We start from the raw sequence: 22306 nt of genomic DNA, 5'->3' as shown, positions 1-22306 counted from the left end.
ACACACTGCCACAGCTCGCCAATTCCTCATCCTCCTAGGACACATGGCATCTTCGGTTCAAGTCACTCCCTTGACCCGCCTAGCCATGAGAGTAACACAATGGACTCTACGACACCAATGGATTCAGGCTTTTCAGCCTCTGTCCTCCATTGTCACAGTTACACAAGCGCTACGCCTGTCTTTAACCTGGTGGACGACTCAAGTCAACCTCCTTCAAGGCTTACCCTTTCTCCTACCAGATCCACAGGTACTCCTAACCACCGATGCTTCCCACATCGGTTGGGGGGCCCATGTGGACGAATTGCAAACCCAAGGGTTATGGTCACCAGAGGAAGCCGAACACCAGATAAATTTCTTGGAACTTCGAGCAATCCGCTACGCGCTCAGAACTTTCAAAGATCATCTATCGAATCAGATAATCTTAATCCAGACAGACAACCAAGTGGCCATGTGGTACATAAACAAGCAGGGAGGCACAGGCTCCTTCCTTCTGTGTCAGGAAGCTGCGCAGATTTGGGCAGAAGCCCTCTCCCATTCCATGTACCTCAAGGCCACTTACTTGCCGGGAGTAGACAATGTATTGGCAGACCAGCTGAGCCGTGTCTTCAAACCACACGAGTGGTCACTCGATTCTCTGGTAGCGACCTCTCTGTTTCACAAGTGGGGTTTTCCCCGCATAGACCTCTTTGCGTCCCCTCAGAACCACAAAGTGGACGATTACTGCTCTCTAATTCGGAGCCAGCATTCTCGGCCCAGGGATGCCTTCTCCCTCAAGTGGACGACAGGTCTGCTTTATGCATTCCCTCCACTTCCTCTTCTGTCAAGGACTCTCGTGAAGCTTCGCCAGGACGGAGGAACCATGATCCTGATAGCACCCCACTGGCCACGCCAAGTGTGGTTTCCCATACTCCAGGATCTCTCCATCCGCAAGCACATCCCTCTGGGAACGGATCCGCATCTGCTCACTCAAAACGACGGATGCCTCCTCCATCCCAACCTCCAAGCCTTATCCCTGACGGCATGGATGTTGAAAGGTTAGCCCTTCAGCCTTTTAACCTTTCGGATTCGGTTTCTCGTGTCCTGATAGCTTCACGAAAGCCCTCCACCAGAAGATCCTATTCATATAAATGGAAAAGGTGTGTATCAGCTGGGCTCCTCCGATTATTATGCGTATCTGCAGGTGAGACATTTACTACTATCACAGGCGGTGAGAGCGGATTTGTTAAAGGGGAAAACTCTTTTCGAGGGCTATTGTGATAAAGCACATGCAGTGAAAGGGGTAATTTCTAAACTTTATGCCCTGTTAAATGGAGCAGTGACCCCAACTCCCTGGCATATTAAGGCCTGGGAGCGTGATCTGGGAGGACCCTTGACGGAAGACGACTGGGAAGTTTGTTCCTCCGCTATTGGACGATGTTCCACTTCCGCCTCTATGGTGGAAAATGGGTATAAGATGCTGTACCGCTGGTATATTACACCTTATAAAATGCATCAGATGGGGCTACGGAAGGATTCTTTGTGCTGGAGGAAGTGTGGGGCGGAGGGGGATTTTTATCATATGTGGTGGGAGTGTTCGGTTATTAAACAACTGTGGGGGCAGGTGGAAAAATGGTTTGGGGAGGTGACAGGGGTACAGGTCCCATTCACACCAAAAGAACTTTTGCTTCATATTCCGGACGATAACACTCCGTCTGAGCACAGAATCTTTCTGAGGGCAGTGGCACAAGCTGTGCGGGGGGAAATAGCACGCAGGTGGAAAGATCAGGGAGCTCCGCCTCTGGAGGCTATCTTACAGAGGGTGAAATGGATATATTATATGGAGTATCTGACTGCTTCCAGACGGGATTCAATGGCGAAGCTGCATAAGAACTGGCGATTTTATCAACAGTGGACTGACCTCAATGGTGGTTGAGTTAAGGATCTGGGGGGGGGGGTTCTAATCTCTACCATATTTCTGGAAAACGTTGTAGAACCTATTTCTTGAGATGTACTGCTGGGGCTACAAGTATATGTTCTATGGTTTTGTATTCTTTGCTGTTGCACTTGTTGGCAGTATCTGTTTGTGTGAGTATTGGTTGTACAATTAATAAACATATAATTACAAAAATAAATGGAAAAGGTACACATCATGGTGCACTTCTCAGTCCCTTGATCCCCTTTCCTGTCCAATCTCTAAGTTCTTGGACTATTTATGGCACCTATCAGAATCCGGTCTAAAGACCTCTTCCATTAGGATGCATGTCAGTGCGGTAGCCGCCTTCCATAAAGGTATAGAGGGTGTCCCTATTTCAGTACAACCCCTGGTGACACGCTTTCTTAAAGGCTTGCTCCATCTGAAGCCACCCTTACGTCCTCCGGCCCCATCTTGGGACCTTAATCTGGTTCTTGGTCGTCTAATGAAACCACCTTTCGAACCTCTGCACTCCTGTGCATTGAAGTATCTCACATGGAAAGTATTATTCCTGTTGGCCATTACTTCAGCTCGCAGGGTTAGTGAGTTACAGGCCTTAGTCACCTATCCGCCTTACACTAAACTCCTGCAAGACAGGGCGGTACTCCGCACTCACCCTAAATTTTTATCTAAGGTAGTTTCTGAATTTCATATCAATCAATCCATCATACTACCTATCTTTTTTCCCAGGCCCCATTCCAACTCTGGGGAACAGACTCTGCATACCCTAGACTGTAAACGGGCTCTAGCTTTTTATCTAGACCGTACGGTTGCTCACAGGAAGAGCACTCAACTGTTTGTCTCCTTCCATCCTAACAAGTTAGGACAACGTGTGGGTAAGCAGGCTCTTTCCTCCTGGTTGGCGGACTGCATTTCTTTTTGCTATCAGCAAGCTGGCATTCCTTTTCAAGACCGTGTAAAAGCACCTTTTTCCAACCTGACGTACCAACACCCTTCCACCTTCCCGGTAGGGTGCGGATGCCCTTTCCCAAATTCCACCCCACTTGTTGTGCCTGTTACACGTTGTTGGGTGCATTTGGTGCAAGTCAGGACATCCTTAGCTCGGTACTCACCCATTTGTGAGGACTACCATCCTGCTTGTCCTGTGAGAAAGCAAATGTTGCTTACCTGATGTAACAGGTGTTCTCACAGGACAGCAGGATGTTAGTCCTCACGAAACCCGCCCGCCACCCCGCGGTGTTGGGTTCGTTTTATTTTTACTTTTTAGGCACTGCCTGTAGCTTTGAAATCAGACTGAAGGGAGACCCCTGCTGGCTGCAGGGTCAGTGCCTTGCTGGGCATGCCCAGTAGGGGCCAGTCAAAGTTCTGTTTAAACTTTGACAGAAGTTTTCCGTGGTGGGCTCCATCCTCGATGTCACCCATTTGTGAGGACTAACATCCTGCTGTCCTGTGAGAACACCTGTTACATCAGGTAAGCAACATTTGCTATCTCACGTGCAATGGTCCTTAGAGCCACTTATCTGTCAGGTAAAGAAATTAATGGCAACTCAGCCCAGAACAAGCCCTATACGTGGGCCCTGAGTCAGAATATAACTAACGGCCTTTACCGTGTTGTCCAGCTACACCAGTCCAGGCTTGTCTCATGGGTTGTTCCCTCCCCCCCCCCCCCCCCGCCCCCTCACTAGCAGATGGAGGTAGAGAACACAGTTCCCACCCCCCCCATCCCCCTCCGTGACACCATTGCCATTTAGGGGTGGTGCAGCACCGGAAAATCCAGTATTTTCTGCCTCCAGCAGATGGTGGGGCCTGATGGTGCAGCTGCTCGACGTTGGAGCTTTGCTCCTGCGGACCTAGGGCCAGGCTATTGGCTCCGGCCAACAGAGCGAGCACTGTCTACCAGCTCCGGTCCCAATGGGGACTAGGTAGAGCCTGAAAGGGGGAAGGAATTGGGGAAAAAAATAAATAAACAAGACAGTTGCCTCTTTCTATCACGGATTGGAAGTTTCTCTGGTCTCTTTCTTCACCATTTGTTTACGTGGGTGTGTTTTTGTTTTTTTTATAGAGAGAGTAACATTGAGGCTACCACTGTGCAGAGAATATCACTGGGAGAGTTGTCGGATCGGGCCCCATGGCAGGGCTTCTTCGAGCTGCAGTGTTTGGGAGGGGGCCAAGTCACCGCTGTGTGTGAAAGGCGCACTGATCTCCCACTCTGTCAGAGCGGGTGGGGGCCTGTGAGGCTGAGGTGCCGGGAGTGAGTGCAGTGGTCTGAGAGGATGGACAGAGCAGAGCGTGGCCGCAGGTGCGGCACGTCAGAAAAGGGGCCTTGATGCTTTCGGGGGAAATCCCTGGGGAAACCTAGCAGTCACTCTCAGCTGATTTCGGGACTGTGTCCTCCACCGAGCAGGCGGGGGAGGACAGAGGACCTTCCTTCTCATCTGGAACCTGGCAATCTCAGATCGGGCCTACTGGTTGCCTCACCCCAGGAGAGCTCGGGGAGATTTTTTCCCCCCAGAGTTTTTCATTTTTTACACCAGGCCTTTTGTGCGAATAAGAGTTTAGGGGAGGCATCAACATCCGCAGGCTCCCTTAGATCTAAGGGGGACCTTTCACTGTCTCAGGCCCTGGATATCCCTTCTAAAAGGACCTGTAGGGGCTCTGAAGGCCCAGGAACACCTTGGGAGATTGTTCTGGAAGCTTCTGATGGTCAGCTGGATGGGGAGAGTTCTTCCCTGGAAGAGGAGGAGCTCCTATCTGGTCTGGAGGATGATTCAGTTATTAGGCTGTTTCATAAGGATGGGATTGCAGGCCCCATTGACTAGGTGGTTACCTGTCTCTGAACTGAGGATGCTAAGGTGGAACAGACCCCTGTCTGGCAAAGAATCAGACCAGGAAGTTTGCTTTTTTGGTGGCAGTTACTTCAGCCTGCAGAGTGAGAGCTTCAGGTCCTAGTGACTTATCCGTCTTATACTGAATTGCATCATAAGGGGGTGGTGGGTGTGCATGTATCATTTACTTCCTAAGGTTATGTCCAGTTTCCACTTTGATCAGTCATCATCCCAACACTTTTTCCAAAATCACATGCTCACAAAGATGAACAAGGCCTGCACACCTTGGGTTGCAAGAGAGCACCAATGCGCTTAGAAGTTCCACTTGGCTTTTTTTGTTGCTTTTTGCGCCAATAAGCTTGGGATTGCTGTTTCAAAGAGAACTTTGGCCAGTTGGCTAGAAGACAGTGTATCCTTTGCTTCTGCCCAAGCTTTGGAAGGGTGTTCCCATGGCTGCTTTGAGGGGCCCATCTGTTGAGGAGTTATGCAGAACTGCGCCACGGAGGAGTTTTGTTTTTTTTTTTTCAAACGTGACTTCCTCGGGTGAAAGAGCAGTCTGAAAACCCATTTAACCCATCTGGAAGTCCGCATGGGGCTCCACAGTGAGCGTATTTTTTTGCTCCATTAGGAGCCAGAGAAAAACCGTTGATCTGCCCTGTTAGTGGGTGAGTGTTTTCCCCTTCCTTCTTAGCTAGGGAGTCCCGTGTATGTGACTGGTGAACTGCTTGGGCTTTCCTGTTAACAGATGTTTGCTGAAGACAGCCAGCAGTTCACCAATCGCACATATCCCTGCCTTCTCGCTTCTAGAGTGGAGCTCATTAGCTTGATTCCAGGCCATGGGAGCTGCTGTACATGCTCAGAGGGCTTTACAAGTCTTTGCTGGTCGGCGCCAGTGAATGACGTCAGCCACCTGATGTTGGTGACCTGCTGTCTTAGGATAACACCTGTTATAGGTAATTTGATCTGTTTTATGCTCTTAATAAAGTTTTTTGATGAAACTGAAGCAGAGAGACAGAAAATCACTTCGCTGAGGTCCCACCTAGAGTCTGTGACAGAGGCGGAAATTAGAACTGAGGGACAGGGGGATAAAGTGACTCCTCTGAAGTCGCACACAGTGTCTGTGACTGAGGCATAAGGAGACCTTTGTAAAAAAAAAAAAAAAAACTGACTTTCTTCCCAGTCTGTGAACATGGGACTAAGTGTTTTAAAAGTCTGGCCCTGCTGTGTCTTAAGAGGTGTGTGGGTTTGTTTGGTTTTGGTTTTTTTTTTTTTTACAGTCTGTGCTTTAAGAAAAAAGTGACAATTGCACATGCTCAGCACAGTACAGTGCTTTGGAAACTTGCAATGAATAAATAGAACCTGCTGATGAAAGGGTTAAACCATTTCTCTTTACTGTTTCTATTTAAAAAGATGTCAAATAGCTTCTCTAGGGGCAGCCATCTTGGAACAAGTGAGGTCACAGGCTCGAAGATCCGATTGGTCTATGCACTGCCAGCAGGGACAAGATCTGATTGTAGTGCCTGATGGCATTGACTGTTCTGCCACTTCCAAGAGCATGTGTTGGAGGTGGGAGCAACAGGATTGATCAATTGTGATTTGGTTCCTGAGCTGTGATTGCTTTTTTTTTTTTTTTGTGTCTCACAGATTTTTTTGTGGCTGCTGTTGTTGGCGTCTCAAGCTTTCTGCTGCTGGTCCTATTGTACCCCATCCATGCCCTGAATGACTTCTTTGAGGTAAGGGAAGGACAGTGCCTAGCCATTGGCTCAGATTTGCTCCACACACCTGGCCAAACGCACTGACGTCTGATCGATCCATTTAAACTATAATTTCACAGATCAGGTCTCACGCACTGGGTTGTCATTAGTTCATTTTAGCTCTGTCACATACACTGTGATCTGAATTGTCCATGGTATTGGTGTGGTTGGTATCATTTGAAATGACATAGAGTATTCTTCAGGGTGAGGCCCGTAGACCAGTGGCGGCTTTCAAGGACCCCCAGGTGAGGCCCGTCTCCGTCGCACAGCAGCTCTGGTGGGAACTCTGCCAAGCACACACCAACTTTGTTTCTTCTTTGGCGAGTCCCCACCCCCATGCTACCACTTGAAGGGAGGGGGGATGTGCTGCAAGGCACACTGCATGCCCACTGCCCAGCCACCTGCTTCTCATCCTGCGTGCGAGGATTAGGGCAAGCCCAGGCATGGCATGGCCCTGTCCCTCAGCCCTGCTTACTAGTGACCCTGGCTTTCCCACTGAAGGGTGACTCTCTCTCCCTCCCCAAGTCAGGATCCAAAGTAGCCTTCACATAAAAACCAGTAAAGACCACTGTCATAGCCAAACTAGGCCAATGAGATCCCAGGCTTTGTGGTGTCATTGGTGACTCTCGCATGTTTCCATTGGGAAATCTCGTAAGCAGGCAGGATTGGTGGCACGGCCTCCTCACCCACATCAGTCACAAATAACCCTGTGAGGCTGATATTGGGGAATCTGTTGGGCTCCCATGACAGGTGAGACGTTGGCTAGAGCTGGGATTGAAAGGGCAGGTTTGTGTATTTATTTTAAAATTCTTAGATCTCACTCACCATCATACGGTCATTCTGCCACACATTTTCAGAGATTCCTTGGGACCCTCTCACCCATCGGTCGTGTTTATCTCTACACTTTTTATTTTATTTTGTTACTTCTACGTCCTCAAGGGAAATTATCTATTCTTGTACTGAAAATGCAAGAGGCTGCAGTACCAACAGTGGACATAACATGTCAATATTAGCAACATGTTTTTATTTCATTGGGAGGGGAGAGAAGGACAGAGGGGCACAGGGAAGGGAGAAGATCAGAGAGGAGAAGGATAGAGGGACCCAGGGAGAGAGGTGGACAGAGGCACAGGGAAGAGAGAAGGAAAAGGATAGAAGGAACAGAGAAGAAAAATTGCAGGAAACAGCCTTGAATACTGCATGCAGTTCTGGTCGCTGCATCTGAAAGATATAGTTGCACCGGAAAAGGTTCAGAGAAGGGCAGCCAAACAAAGGGGATGGAATGGCTTCCCTGTGAGGAAAAGAAAGGTTAGGACTGTTCAACTTGGAGAAGAGACGGCTGAAGGGGAATATGATAGAGGTCTATAAAATTGTGAGAGATCTAGAACAGGTAAATGTGAATTGTTTATTTACTCTTTCAGATAATACAAAGACTAGGGGGCACTCCATGAAGTTAGCACATTTTAAAACAAATTGGAGAAAATTATTTTTCTCTCAACACACAGTTAAGCTCTAGAATTCATTTCCAGAAGATGTGGTTAAGGGTCCTTAGTTTAGCTGGGTTTAAAAAAGGTTTAGACAAGTTCCTGGAGGAGAAGACTATAAACTGCTATTAATCAAATTGACTTAGGGAATAGCCACTGCTATTACTGGCATTAGTAGCATGGGATGTATTTATTGTTTGGGATCTTGCCAGGTACTTTTAGCCTGGATTGGCCACAGGATGCTGGGCTTGGTGGACCCTCAGTCTGACCCAGTATGGCAACTTCTTATGTTCTTAAGCAACGTGGAGGACAAAAGGGCAAAGAGAGGGTGTGGAGTGAGAAGGGAAAGGAGCAAGGGGGAAAGGAAGGTGCTGTACTGAGAAGCAAGGAGGGGAGGGAAGGGTACCCTGATGAGCTGAAGGGAAGGAAGGTACCATTAGCTGAGTTGGGGCAGAAGTGTCACTTAAGGAACAAAGGGTGGAGAAAATACCGCTGAGGGTGGCAAAGTGGAGAAGTACTGCTTCTCTAGGGCAAGGGGAGAGAGGACGGTTCCACTGATGGGATTGGGAGGGGTGGAGAAGTACTGCTTCTCTAGGGCAAGGGGGGAGAGGAAGGTTCCACTGATGGGATTGGGAGGGGTGGAGAAGTACTGCTTCTCTAGGGCAAGGGGAGAGAGGAAGGTTCCACTGATGGGACTGGGAGGGGTGGAGAAGTGCTGCTTCTCTAGGGCAAGGGGAGAGAGGAAGGTTCCACTGATGGGACTGGGAGGGGTGGAGAAGTACTGCTTCTCTAGGGCAAGGGGGGAGAGGAAGGTTCCACTGATGGGACTGGGAGGGGTGGAGAAGTACTGCTTCTCTAGGGCAAGGGGAGAGAGGAAGGTTCCACTGATGGGACTGGGAGGGGTGGAGAAGTACTGCTTCTCTAGGGCAAGGGGAGAGAGGAAGGTTCCACTGATGGGATTGGGAGGGGTGGAGAAGTACTGCTTCTCTAGGGCAAGGGGAGAGAGGAAGGTTCCACTGATGGGATTGGGAGGGGTGGAGAAGTACTGCTTCTCTAGGGCAAGGGGAGAGAGGAAGGTTCCACTGATGGGATTGGGAGGGGTGGAGAAGTACTGCTTCTCTAGGGCAAGGGGAGAGAGGAAGGTTCCACTGATGGGCCTAAAGCGGTGGGGGGAGAGAAGATACCACTGAGTGGGAAGGAGAGGACATCACTGATGGGGTGGGGGGGTGGGGGATGGAAGAGCACCGAGGGGAGGGTGATGGGAAATGTCCCTGAAAGAGGGAGGAGATGGCAAGGTGCTGCTCAGGGATGGGGGAGTTGGAATATATCTGTTCAATCACTCCCTCAGGGGTGGGACTATAAACAATCACAAGGCCAGACTTTTGACAAAATTAGTATTTCATAAGAACATGCCATGCTGGGTCAGGCCAAGGGTCCATCAAGCCCAGCATCCTGTTTCCAACAGTGGCCAATCCAGGCCATAAGAACCTGGCAAGTACCCAAACACTAAGTCTATTCCATGTAACCATTGCTAATGGCAGTGGCTATTCTCTAAGTGAACTTAATAGCAGGTAATGGACTTCTCCTCCAAGAACTTATCCAATCCTTTTTTAAACCCAGCTACGCTAACTGCACTAACCACATCCTCTGGTAACAAATTCCAGAGTTTAATTGTGCGTTGAATAAAAAAGAACTTTCTCCGATTAGTTTTAAATGTGCCACATGGTTTTGCAGGTAGACAGCGTTGAGGGTTCTTATCTGCTCCCTCCCTCCTCAAGTGAGAGTTTTTGATTCTATTAAAGCCTTTGTGAAAGAATAACTGTAAATTCTTTTTTTTGTGTGTGTAAACAAGTCCTGTTGCCATAAAGAAATGGAGGGCCATATTCAGATGCCATTTGTAATATTTATCCATCTAATGGCTTACACAGATATAACCCTGCTGAATTCTAGCCGGGTTACCAGTTTCTCTGTTAGAATTTAGCCGGTTAAGTTAAGGGCATTTGGGGGCAGGCAGGAAGTGTTCTGGGGGTGGAGTGGAGTTAGCTAGATAAGTTATCTGCCTAACTCCGGGATTCAGAGAGCCAGTTAACTTAAGCAGCTAACTCTGATCAGGCCGTGGTGCCGTGCTAAATTAAGCCAGTTATGATTATCCGGCTAACTAGCCAAGCCACTTAGCATTGTCCCGTTATTCTGACTGCAGAGGTGCTGCAGGTCCCTGTGAGTTTGTGTCTCTCCGTCTGTCTTGTCCCCACCCTGGCCTAATCATTCTTTCTTGCCCTCTCCTGTTTCGTTTAGCTGGTCTGCATCCCGTACGAGTGCCGTCTGCTGCTTCTGGCTCTGGTAGCCGCCAACGTGTTGCTCTCCATCATCTTCGAGGTAAGCCCCAGGGAGGCCTCCGCCCCCTCCCTTTGCTGCCACCGACTCACGGTGCTCTGTCTTCTGTCCTAGAGTTACCTCTGTGACTGCGACGCCCTCTGGCAGCGGTTTTGCTACACAAAGCGACACTACGAATACAGAAGGGATGCCACGTATCCTCAGGTACGGAGCTGGTGGCCGAGGGCTCGTGTCAGTCAGGATCCTCATTTGTTTCTGCTTTATATTTCTTTCCTGGGGAGATTTTCTTTTTTGTGCTGAAAAGGCTGCTGTATTTGACAAGTCCCTCGTGAAAGGCTTGCTTGCTTATTTACAATCATTTGATATTTCACTTTTTTTTTTTCCCCGAGAATGGTCATGAGAGGGCAAGACGAGTCTCAAAGCAGATTACAACTAGTTTAAACTAGACTCAGTTATGGTGCTGCATAAATGTCCCAGCTTATTGGATCTTAATACCCCATTAATTAGCAGGTTGGGAAAAGGCCTGAGTGATCAGCCAAGTTTTTGCTTTTCTTTCCGGAACGTGAGGTAGCGTAGTTTAAGGCGAAGGGGTTGTGGTGCCTCATTCCAGATTTTGGGTATACACAGTCTTCCGCAGTTCGGTTTTGCTGATGATAGAAGGGAGAGGATAAAAAGGCCTTTTGTGAGGAACAGAGATCTCTGGAAGGTATATGAGAAGGGAGAGAGATTTCTGGAGCCTGTCTAGTCAGACATTTGAAGACCAAGCAGAGGGTTTTGACTTTTATCCTGGTTGTTGCTGGAAACCAGTGCAATGTGTGTAGGATGGGTCTGATGTGGTCAATTGTTTTGGTTCCTACCAGAATTCTGATCGCAGTGTTTTGCAGGCGTTTGAGGTGTTTTGAACTGTACTGAGAGATGCCATTTAGTAGTGAGTTACAGTAGTCAGTTTGACTGGTGATTAGCACATGAATTGTGCCGAGTGAGGAAGTTGCGCAGTTGTCGAATCTGACAAAGGCATATGACGGAGGCTCTTACTGCCTTGGATATGTGAGCTTCCATGCTACCTTTGAGATGTGAGATTTTGATCAAGTTGAACTCTGAGGCTTCGTACTGATTTTTTAGGGCTAGAGAGGGGTAGATAACAGGGCTGATCTCAGTGGCTTAGTCAGAGGAGGTCAGACATGGAGGGGTTAATCTTGCGCTTTGTTAAGCTATTTGAGATTGGCAATGGGATCCAATCCAGCTTCTATCTTGATGCAAAGTTGAATGTCATCCACAAATAGGTGGCATTAGAATATTGCCTCCCATCCCATGATTTTAATTTCCTGACACTGCCTTCAAATGGTTTGAATCTTTTCTAGCCAACTGACCTCAATACTTCTCATAAGTTTTTTCGGTGAAGATGAGTTGGCCTAACTTGTTGGGTTGTCTCCTTGATTCTCTTCAATATCTATCGTCATCCAGTCTGCGACCTTATACAGTCCTTCAACATTGATTGTGGATTGGTAACTGGTTAATAGAGAAGAAACAGAGGATAGGACTAAATGGTCTGTTTTCTCAATGGAGGAAGGTAAAGAGTGATGTTACCACCAGGGACTGGGGCTGTTTAACTTGATCTGGGAAATGGAGCAATGAATGAGGTGATCCAGTTTGCAGATGACACAAAGTTATTCAAAGTAATTAGACAAGCAGACTGAGGAACTGCAGAAGGATCTTGTCAGACTAGGAGTCTGGGTATTTAAATAGCAGATGCAATTTAATGTGGGCACATAGTTGGAAAAAGTCCCAACAGTTTACACAATGCTAGTTCAGTACAAAACAGTCACTAGATGGAGGAGGTGCAGTTTCATGTGCTTGTCTCTAACCCTACCATGCAACCCAGCCCTCTCGCTTCCTCTCTTCTTAGCCCATTCCCATCAGTCTTTCCCCTCCTGCCCCAGCGCATCCCTCCACTCTCTCCTCCCACTAGTCTCCTTTACTCTCCCCAGGAAGACTTGTCTTATTTCTACTACTGCTGCTGGCCCTGCCACAATGCAGGCTTTTTTTGGGCTGCAGCACAGGCCTCACCCTTACTTCTTTCCAGGGGCTAAGATTGGCCCCGTGGAGGATGGGGTACAGACGGTGGGCGGTGCATGATCCCAGGAGTGTGACTGGCCCTACACGTCCTTCCTTCTCCTGGGAGAGGGAGGGATAGCAGCAGTGCACGCTCCTGGGAGCCGTGATTGGCCCCAAACTTCCTTCCAGCAGAGATGCACTATCCCAGGAGCTGCGATCAGCCTGGCCAGAAGCTAAAACAGTTCTGGCTTGGTGACCCAGCTTGACCTGGAACAATGGGAATCATCAGCTAAGAAAAGGATCTTGGTGGTCAATATGTTGAATCCTCAGCTCAGTGTTTGATGGTCAAATAAGCAAACAGAATGCTAACAATATAGAAAGGAATAGAAAATAAGTTGGGACTATAATAATGCCTCTGTAGTGATCCATGGTGCAACCGCACTTTTATTGTGTACAATTCTGGACACCATATCTCAAAAATAAAGCAGAACTAGAAAAGAAGCAGAGAAAGGCAACAAAAATGATTAAGGAGATAGAACGACATCCTTTCGCAGAAAGGCTAAAGAGGTTAGGGCTTTTCAGCTTAGAGAAGGGCAGCTGAGAAAATATCATAGAAGTCTATAAAATCACGAAAGAGATGGAACAGGTAAATAGGGAATAGTTATTTCCCTTTTCAAATGATACTAGGACTAGGGGATACTCCATGAAACTAACAGGTAGCAGATTTAAAACAAAGTGGAGAAAGGATATTTTCACTTTTACGCACAAGGAAGCTGTGAAATTGGATACCAGAGAATGTAATCATGGCATCTAGCATAGCAGGGTTTAAAAAGGGGACTTGGACAAGTAGCCAGGTAGAGTTGGGGAAAGTCACCCCTTATCTCTGGAAGTGAGTAACAAGGAAGGGATCTGACTTGGATTGACCACTGTCGAAGACACTCTCTCCACCGCTGTCCCCGGCTGACTTGAGCCCCGTAGAGGGCTGGAGAGCCCCGGGAATTCAATCGGGTGAGGACGAGGACCTCCTGGAGGAGGATTCTGATGATTCTGCAACCTTCTCATCTGACTTCATTCTGTTGTTGCACAAGGCTTATTTGGCCAGGAAAGCCACAGGACGGCGTGGTTCCAAGCAGAAAGGATCAGTAGGTCTGCAACTCAGGAAGAGGTCCAGGGTTTCACGGACTACTGGGCTACAAGGGTTCGGCGAAGTCCTTGGTATGCCCGCCACGTCACACTGCGGATGAACTCTCTGAGGATTTGGAGGGCAGGGATCCTCCTGAGGTGGATCCTTCTTCAGCAGGACAGGATCCGGAAGGGGGGGGGGGGGGGCTGGGAAAAGCCCTGGCTGTTGAGGAAGAAAATCCTAAGGTGTTTTTTTTTTTTTACATAGGGAAGAGTTGGGGCTCCTGATCCCCTATGTCCTTAAGGAGTTAGGGATATAGGTTCCGCGAGAGGAATCCTATCAGGATCTTGAGTCCAACCACAGTTGTTCCAGCTTCGTCCCAGGAGTCTTCTCCGTGTTGTATTGGAGAAGAAATGTGGCCGAATCTGAGTGCAGTAGATTGGTGCGGCTGATTGGAGGATGGATCATCTTTACCTCATGTATGCAGTAGCCTGGTGGAACTGCCCCCATCCCCCCCCCCCCCCCCCCCCCATTTGCTCTCAGTGACCCTTTTCTCTCTTGCAGCTGGAGAAACACAGGTCTGTATTCTTTGTGTGGACCAGCAGACTCATCCCCATTCTGTCTCACTGACACTCCCCTTTCTCTTGTAGCTGGAGCTGGATGAGCTGGCTGCCTCCTACAGCCGGAGGCTTTGCTGCTGGCGTGGGGCACCCCCCAGGGCTGCCTACAAGCGACTGGCCCAGGAGATCCTGGAAGACCCCGACTGGCCCCCGAACCCCCAGTCCAGCACCAGGGCCAGGAACCCTCCAGTGGAGAGCAGCACATAGAAGCGGGAAGATGTGCAAAGAAACAAACCCTGCTTCCTGCACTTTGCTGAACCTGGAGAGAGCAGGGGGGGCCGGGGGGTGATTTGTCTCACTTTGGGGGCTGATGACACTAACCCTAGCTCCAGACATTGAGCAGTTTAGCACAAGGAGCTATTGTTCTGCATTTTAGTTGATAAAAAAATAAATATATATATATATTTTTTAATCATCACGGCATGGCTTGTTGCAATGGGTCAGAGTAATTAATGTCTGTCCTTTTTGCCCATAGACATAGGACATGCAGGAGTTTTAATCTCATATTTGGAGCAATGGTGCCATCTCGTGGCCAGCCCTTCATTGGAATTTCAGTATGAAATCATCTGTTCGTTTTCTATAAATACAGAAATTGTTCTGTTAAGCACATATAGAAATCCTGTCGTTTCAGAGGTTGTAATTAAAAGAAACAAACATGCACACATAATTTAAAAATTAGTCTTTGAATCTTTCTGCTTGCACAAATAAGATTAAAAATAATCAGAAATGGGCAATCTGAGCAAAATTATGCACCACCGTTTGTATAGAAAAGTTTACTTTGTATACAAGATTATAACTGTTTGCATTTTGATTTTTCTGAAGGGGAGGGGATATTTTTTCTTTTTTTTTTTTTAATTTATCAGGGAATTGTTTGTAAGAGCATTAATGTTATTAAATTTTATTTTTTAACAAAAGAAAAACACTGAGAGGATGTGATTCCTTTCCAAAGATTGGTACGGCTGTAAAAAAAAAAACCAAAAACAAAAAAAACAACCTGAAGTGTTTACAATGTAATCACAATTATTTAAGTCAAAGGGGCTATGATTGTGGGTGCAGGGCAGCACGCACCGATTTCTGTCAGATGAATTATATAAATGGAGCGCGATGACAAATCAAGATGGACAGAAATAAATGCATCTGATCAAGAAGAATCTGACTTGATTGTCTCCTGTGTGGGTGTGAAATGTTTATTTTTTTTTATTTTTGCGTATCTGTGCCCTGAGATGATGAGGTCTGTATTTCGTGGATGCATGGAACAGCCTCCCCGGGGGAGCTGGTGGAGGCCAAAATAGTAACAGGGTTGAAGAGAGCCTGGGACCCGGCCCATTGGATCCCCTTTTAGTTGTGGGGAAGTGAGAGGAAAGCCAGAGATCCAAAAGGATTTGCAGCTCGAAAGTTACGTATAACTTGTCACTTCGGTGGGGAACGTGGGAAGTTATTTAATTTACATATTGCCAGGTCGCTTACAGGCTGAGGCAGTGGAGATGGAATATGCAAAGAATTACTTTCATGTTTTATCTCTTGATTAAACGTGTGAGGGATTATTTTTAGGGGGAAAGAGGGGGAAGGGGAGGGCTCCAGGGGATGGGGCTGTTGGAATTGTATTTTTTGTTTTGTTTTTGTTTTTTCATTTGTCTCATTTCCTTTATTTTAACATAAGAAATTGCCATGCTGGGTCAGACCAAGGGTCCATCAAGCCCAGCATCCTGTTTCCAACAGAGGCCAAACCAGGCCACAAGAACCTGGCAATTACCCAAACACTAAGAAGATCCCATGCTACTGATGCAATTAATAGCAGTGGCTATTCCCTAAGTAAACTTGATTAATAGCCGTTAATGGACTTCTCCAAGAACTTATCCAAACCTTTTTTGAACCCAGCTATACTAATTGCCCTAACCACATTCTCTGGCAACAAATTCCAGAGCTTTATTGTGCATTGAGTGAAAAAGAACTTTCTCCGATTAGTCTTAAATGTGCTACTTGCTAACTTCATGGAATGCCCCCTAGACCTTCTATTATTCGAAAGTGTAAATACCCGATTCACATCTACTCGTTCAAGACCTCTCATGATCTTATATAGTCCAGACTATCACCAGCTGTAGGCGGATTACAACGATACAGTCACCAAATAGAGTAGACGGACAATAGAAAATATCTTCCTTATCGTCCCGCAGACCAGTCCAGTGCTGTAGGTGCTTAAGTTACTGCGCCACTTGCAGGTCCTCAGCAGATGGTAGAGGTGCAAAGCCTGCAGTCTGAATTTGGAGATGAAGATTTAGTCCCAGAGATGGTAGGTCCTTGGTTGAGACCATCCGCCTTGTAGAGCAGGGACGAGCAGGGGTTCAGAGGCCCTTGATTGGCTTGTACCCAGATGTTGAGGGTGGTGCTGGCTCCCTCAACCCTGATCCTCTTCTTCCTCCTGCTGAAGGAGTCTCCTCGGGCCCTGGATAAAGAATACCAAAGGTGTTTTCTTGGGTTTAGGGTGTTGGCCTTTTTAAGATTTACAGATTAAAAAAAAAAAAGTGGTGTGCGGCTGGGAACTGCCAGGACAGCAGCTGAAGAAGGGCCTCTGGTGCAGGCCTTTGGTGAGCGCCAGGGATTCTTCGCTGCAGAGGAAGAGGTGAGCCGGGAAGGTTTGTTGTACTCCCGCATGGCGCTAGGAACAGGGCAGCCCTCGCTGAGTGAGGGAAAGCGCTGCCTCGTCTTTGGGGAGCACCGTTTGCTATTACAGCCCTTTGTCCTGAGTGAGGGGATGGTGGGGAGGATTCTGCGGGAGGCTCTTTCCCTGCTGTGGACCATAAAAGGCTGCTCGTAATGAGAAACAGCAGCACCGGGGCTCTGATGCAGGCTCTGCAAGGGATTTGTGCAGAGCAAGAATGGTGGCCATTTTATGTTCTGTTCTCGTGGTTCTATGGAACTCGGGAATGGAGACTGTAATCTCCCCCCATTTAACCCCTGCGGTGTAGGGTTCAGTTTCCTCGGTGTGTAGGGGCTTGGGGGAGCCTCGCTGCAGCAAGGGGTGGACCTAACGTCTGAAGAGTAACTGCTGAGTTTGTACTTTTAATGCACATGGCCTTTCTGCTTGAGGTGGGGCTATGTCATTGAGGGCACTGGTGTGGGGTCTGCTGGTCCTGTTCCAGCCCAAGAAGAGATGGATATAGCCCAATCCAGACTTAGAAATTGAGTCAGGGGGCTCGGAAGAGAATACTGGTGAGGACCTTTTGAGAGATCTTCCAGGGGGAGATGATTTGAAGGGTGATCCTTTTGGAAGAGGGTGAGATCCCTGTGATTGAAGGAGATGATCCAAAGGTGATCCACCTCTTTAAGAAGGAAAAGTCACCTGCTATGTTTTTGTAGGACCTTGTGGAGCTTGGAATAAAGGAGAGTAAAGCGGAGCAGGGTATGGGGAGGATCCCATCTTGGAGGGAATTAGGGGGTCCCACTAAGGCCTTTCCTTTTCATTGTATGGTTAAGGCCTTAGTGGGATACTCCTGAGTGAGATTTCAAGATTGATAGGGCCATAGCAAGGTTGTTCCCTCTGCTGAAAGAGGCTTTGGTTTTATTAAGGCTACTAAAGGTGAATGTCTAGATACTGGCTGCTACTAAAAAGTCCTCAACTGGGATAGCAGTCTATGTGGCCCTTAAGGATTTGAGGATTGTAAAATGGAAGCTCATCTGAAGAAGAGTTTTGAAGTCTCACCCTTAGCAGTCAGAGCTGCAGTTTGTAGTAGCTGTCTGGCTCAAGCATGTTTGCGCTGGGTGCGGATTCTGAATAGGCTTTTTCAGAGAAGGAGGCAGAGGCCCTGGAAGTTGGTTTGGCCTTTATAGTGGATGCCTTGTATAATAAACTTCGTACATCAGCCAGAAATTTGATGTCAGCAGTGTTGGCTAGGAGTCCACGCTGGCTGCGTTTCCAGGCTACAAGCACCCAAAATCTCAGCTTGGTAAGCTTCCCTTTCAGGGAAAGCTGGGTTTTGAGAAGGTCTGAGAAAGCTGGTCAAGCATTTAGGAAAGTCAGTCTCTTAAGGAACAGAAGGATAAACTTAAGGGGGCCCGGAAGACCTTTCCTAGTAGACATAAGTTCATGGAGGCTATGTGCTATCTTCTGGAAGAAGGTTGCTCTTCGCAGCATCTTTTTGCAGGCAAATCTCCCCCTGGCAGGGAATCATAGAAATCCTTAAAGGTTCACACTGGGTTCTTTCTGAGGTTAGAGATAGTTCTGCCTTAGAATTTGCTCACCCGATAGTCAAGGCTTTCATGGTCTCAAAGAGGAAGAAAGTTGCAGTGCATTCCATGTTGGAGCAGTTTCTTTTGTTGGATGTGGTGATTCTGGTCCCAGGGCAAGAATTCCATTTAATGTGTGGAACCCAGAAAGGACACATTTCAGCCTCAAAAAGGTGAATGTTTCCTTACAGGTGGCCCACTTTCGCATAGAAACTCTCTGCTGTGTGATTGCTGTGGTCAGGAAAGGGGAGCTCCTGGCATCCTTGGGTCTGTCGGAGCCCTATATTCACATTCCTATTCGGAGGGATCATCAAAATATCCTCAAGTTTGAGGTGCTAGGAGGGCCTTTTCAGTTTCAAGTGCTTCCATTGGGGTTAGCAACAGCTCACACATTTTCAAAGGTGCTGGTAGTGGCTGCAGCTTTGTACAGAAAAGGTATCTTGGTGCATCCCTCCCTGGACTGGTGCATTCAGACATAATTGAAAGAAGATTGCCATCGGTCCATTCACAGTTGTTCGGTTATTGCAGGCCTTAAGCTGGATGATACATTTTCCCAAGAGCAAGCTGCTTCCATCCCAGCGCTGGGAATACCTAGTGGCTCGTTTCAGGACAAGGGGGAAGGCAGGGTATTTCTCACAACAGCTAGGATGTTGAAACTGTAGGGTCAAGTCAGTCTTTTGTTATGACTGAAGAATCCCAGATTCTTGAGGTATTAGGCTTTGATTCCTTGGGCATTTGCTCAAGTGAGACTTTGCAGAAAGCCCTTCTCTTGCATTGGAGTTCTTGGTCATAGAAGTTTTTAGATCAGGTTGTCCCTGTTTTGGGGAAGCCAGATCAAGTCTTTCCTGGTGGCTCCCGCAGGATGATTTGTCAATGTGTGGCATTGGACAGGCCGGATTGAGTAACAGTGACTACGGATGCCATTTGTGAGGGACAGGCTCCAAATGTCCAAAATCTTAGTTTGGAGGGACTGTGTCTGAGGCCTCCTCGGCCATCAATCACTTAGAGACTAGCACAGTCAGGAAAATCTTAATATTCTTTCAGCCATTAGTTAGACAAGATGGGGTGAGTATTGTTGGACAATGCAACAGCAGTGGTGTACATTAAAAGATAGGGAGGAGCAAAGAGCCCAGTAGGAATAACGTAGCCTTTAAATCAAAGTCCAGGCTTGCGCTTCTGTTAATCCAGCTCTTTTATTTCTCAGCAGCAGATTTGGATCACTGGGTATTGCCACCACATATAGCAGACCTCTTCTCCACCCCACTGTTTCTCTAGCATGGGGGATGAGCTTGGTTTGAGTAGGTAGTGCAGTTCTTAAGAGGATATGGCATTGGATTGCCCTGCAGTAAATCTCCTCGGTTAGGGAGGTTGTTTGGTAATTGGGAAAGGGAGGAGGGTGTCTTTGCTGTAATCTAAGTAATATAATTGAAGTATTGACCAGTATATTTTTTAGCTGGCTTTTGTATCTGTTTGCTTTACCTTTCTGTGGAAGGTTTATAGTGGAGGGGGGTGCTATTTATGTATCTGTATTGCTTTGTGAGTGCAAGATGGGTATCATTTTTTACTGGTTTTATTTTTGTATGTATTAATTTTGTTGCTAACTGAACTATTGTTGATAGTTTTTCCTGTTGTAGTTTGTTCCGAGTGCTCTCATGGGAAGGTGAGTAAGTAAATACTGATAAATAAATAACTCAGGCGAGCTACCGCGGCACGCCTTTACTCAGACGGCAGCCTCCTGAATGTGTACCCCAGAGCTTGTCTGGCCATGTTCCCACACTGCGTTCAACGTTGCACTCTTACTCCACTGCTACAGCTGCATGCCCAGACGCCTCCCAAACTTGGCCTAGTTTTACCAGCCTTAGCTTAACCTGCATCAAGCTCTTCAGCTTCTTCCTATCATATCCTACCCCCCCCCCCCCCCCAGCGCAATTTACTGAAGCAGTTTAATCACCTATAACAACTGGATGCCTGAGGACTGACAATCTGATGGAAGGTAGCCTCTGTCTAGGCAGTAGCGGGATGCAAATGTGTACTGAACGCCAGAGGGCTTGCCCTACATATCTCTTGCCTTGATATGAAAGCAGTATGAGCTGAGGCGGTAGCCACTACTCTAACTTAATGTTGCATGCATGTGTTCCCAGTCGGAAACGCCTGCCTGTTGGTAGCAGAGGCAGCTGTGCTCCAATTAGCTATTATCCTTTTGTTGATGGAACTCCCTTGCTCGAGGTTCTGATGTTTTATCTAAATAAAAAAAAAAAAAGCTTGTTTTCAGTCCAACGCATAAAGTGCCACTTCTGCCTGTCCTAAATGGGACTTTAGGAAAATGTAGATAAGATAATCCTCGGCTGAAGACTTTCTGCTAAGGCCTTGGGTGGTGTTCTCAGAGCCACCTTATGTGGGCAAAATCTGATGGAAGGGAGGATAAGTGACCAAGGCTTCTACTTCCCCAACTTTTCTTGCTGAAGTGATTGCAATGAGCAATGCCAATTTTAGCGTTTAATAGTGTGGCACGCAGGTGTCCAAGTGCTTCAAATGCCACATTTATTAGACCTGCCTTAACCACATGGAAGTCCCAAAGTTACAGCTATGGTCTTAATGGTGGGTTTGTGTATAATGAGCCTTTCATGAAGCTGGCCAGTAGGGGATGATGAGATGTGAGTCCTATACCCCTCCTGATGATGGTAAATGGATTTTGCAGTGAGATGGACTGAGCTTGGAAGATTGCACATATTCTAGACTATTTTTCCTTTAATGACAATCTGTTAAGAAGGGGGAAATCCTAGTAGACTGTTTTCTGGCTGCCAGGTGAATCTGGACACCCAGTTAGGAATACCCGTACGATGTGCCTATTCTACCCTCACTATCCATGTTCCTAGTACTAGCATGTAGTTCAATAATGCCTCTCTGTGTTGGAAAAACAGGGTCAGGGAGGACTGTAGTCTGACTGAATATCTAACTGAAAGATGAAGGAGCTGCCCCCTTGCCTAGGGCTGAGGCTATCAAGACCATGGTCCTTTGCTTTTCTTTTAGTTTTGTTAGGGTTCTGGATAGCTGTGGAAAAGACCTGTGATGTCCTTCCCTGACTCTCCCAAATGATTAGGTTCCCATCTCCTCTACCCAGATTTTCTCTTCTTTACCTCCTACTGATCCTCCTCCCTATGAACCCTAAAACTGTGGTCCAAATACTGTAGCTGTGCTTCTGCTGAGGCAGTGTTCATTTGTGCAGGGATGGAGTCCAGGATCCAGTGCTCTCAGGAAGTGCAGTATTACCCGCCCCCCCAGGCTGAGTGCTAGTGATACACAATTTTTCCCAAGTGCATCCTTTTTCAATGCAGTAGTTCATTTTAATATGGTATCAGGCGCCTAGCAGAGGTGGCCATGCCTGTGTTAGGAAAATGGGCCCTCCATCCGAAAGCCCGTTTTAATGCGTGTCCTTAGTGCATTGGCCCTCCAGTCCCCATTGGCCATGCATGCTGCTGCTGCTGCTGCTGCCTTGTCAGAAGAGCAGCGTTTGTACTGCAAGCTGCAAGTTTTGGGTCAATAGCGATGAAAAAGAATCAGAGGAAGACAAAGGTGAAACTTCACTCAGATTGCAGGGGAAGCTAGGGCCGTGGCCATGGCTGATGGTGAGTATGTGGAAGATGGAATTGGATGGCAGCAGGGGACAGGAACTGTGCCACCCTAAGCACAGGACTAGTGTACCTGTGCATAAATTTAGGCCTGAGGGTAGACAGCCAGGGCAAGAGGAAGGAGCAGTCAGGGACTGGGAAAGGAGATGAAAAGGAAACTGAAAAGGGGTTGTAGACAGGCACTGGGAGAGGGCAGAGATATAGAGGGGAGAAGTGGGGGGGGGGGCTACTAGGGGAAGTAAGCTGAGAGGAAAGGCAGAAGCATAGAGGAGAGGGATGGAAGTAGCAGGACTGCATGAGCGGAGGATGCAAGAGGAAGTAACAAACAGCGGCGAAAGAGGCTGCAGAC

General features: G+C 47.6%; 1 protein-coding gene across 2 annotated transcripts in view; it reads left to right on the top strand.

Annotated features, from left to right (window-relative positions):
- The window catches only part of LOC115077847 (probable cation-transporting ATPase 13A3), a 78176-nt gene extending 62921 nt beyond the window's left edge, over positions 1–15255 (top strand). For both annotated transcript variants that reach the window (XM_029580176.1, XM_029580177.1), the window contains 4 exons: positions 6382–6470; positions 10268–10348; positions 10421–10510; positions 14135–15255. In XM_029580176.1, the coding sequence (XP_029436036.1) occupies positions 6382–6470; positions 10268–10348; positions 10421–10510; positions 14135–14311 (437 nt within the window). In that variant the 3' untranslated portion in view covers positions 14312–15255. The remainder of the gene's footprint in view (positions 1–6381; positions 6471–10267; positions 10349–10420; positions 10511–14134) is intronic.
- The last annotated feature ends 7051 nt before the right edge of the window (positions 15256–22306 follow it).

The sequence above is a fragment of the Rhinatrema bivittatum genome, chromosome 16 (assembly GCF_901001135.1).
Source record: "Rhinatrema bivittatum chromosome 16, aRhiBiv1.1, whole genome shotgun sequence".
Classification (NCBI taxonomy): domain Eukaryota; kingdom Metazoa; phylum Chordata; class Amphibia; order Gymnophiona; family Rhinatrematidae; genus Rhinatrema; species Rhinatrema bivittatum.
The sequence above is the reverse complement of the archived record's forward strand: the minus strand, read 5'-3'. Positions and strand labels throughout refer to the sequence as shown.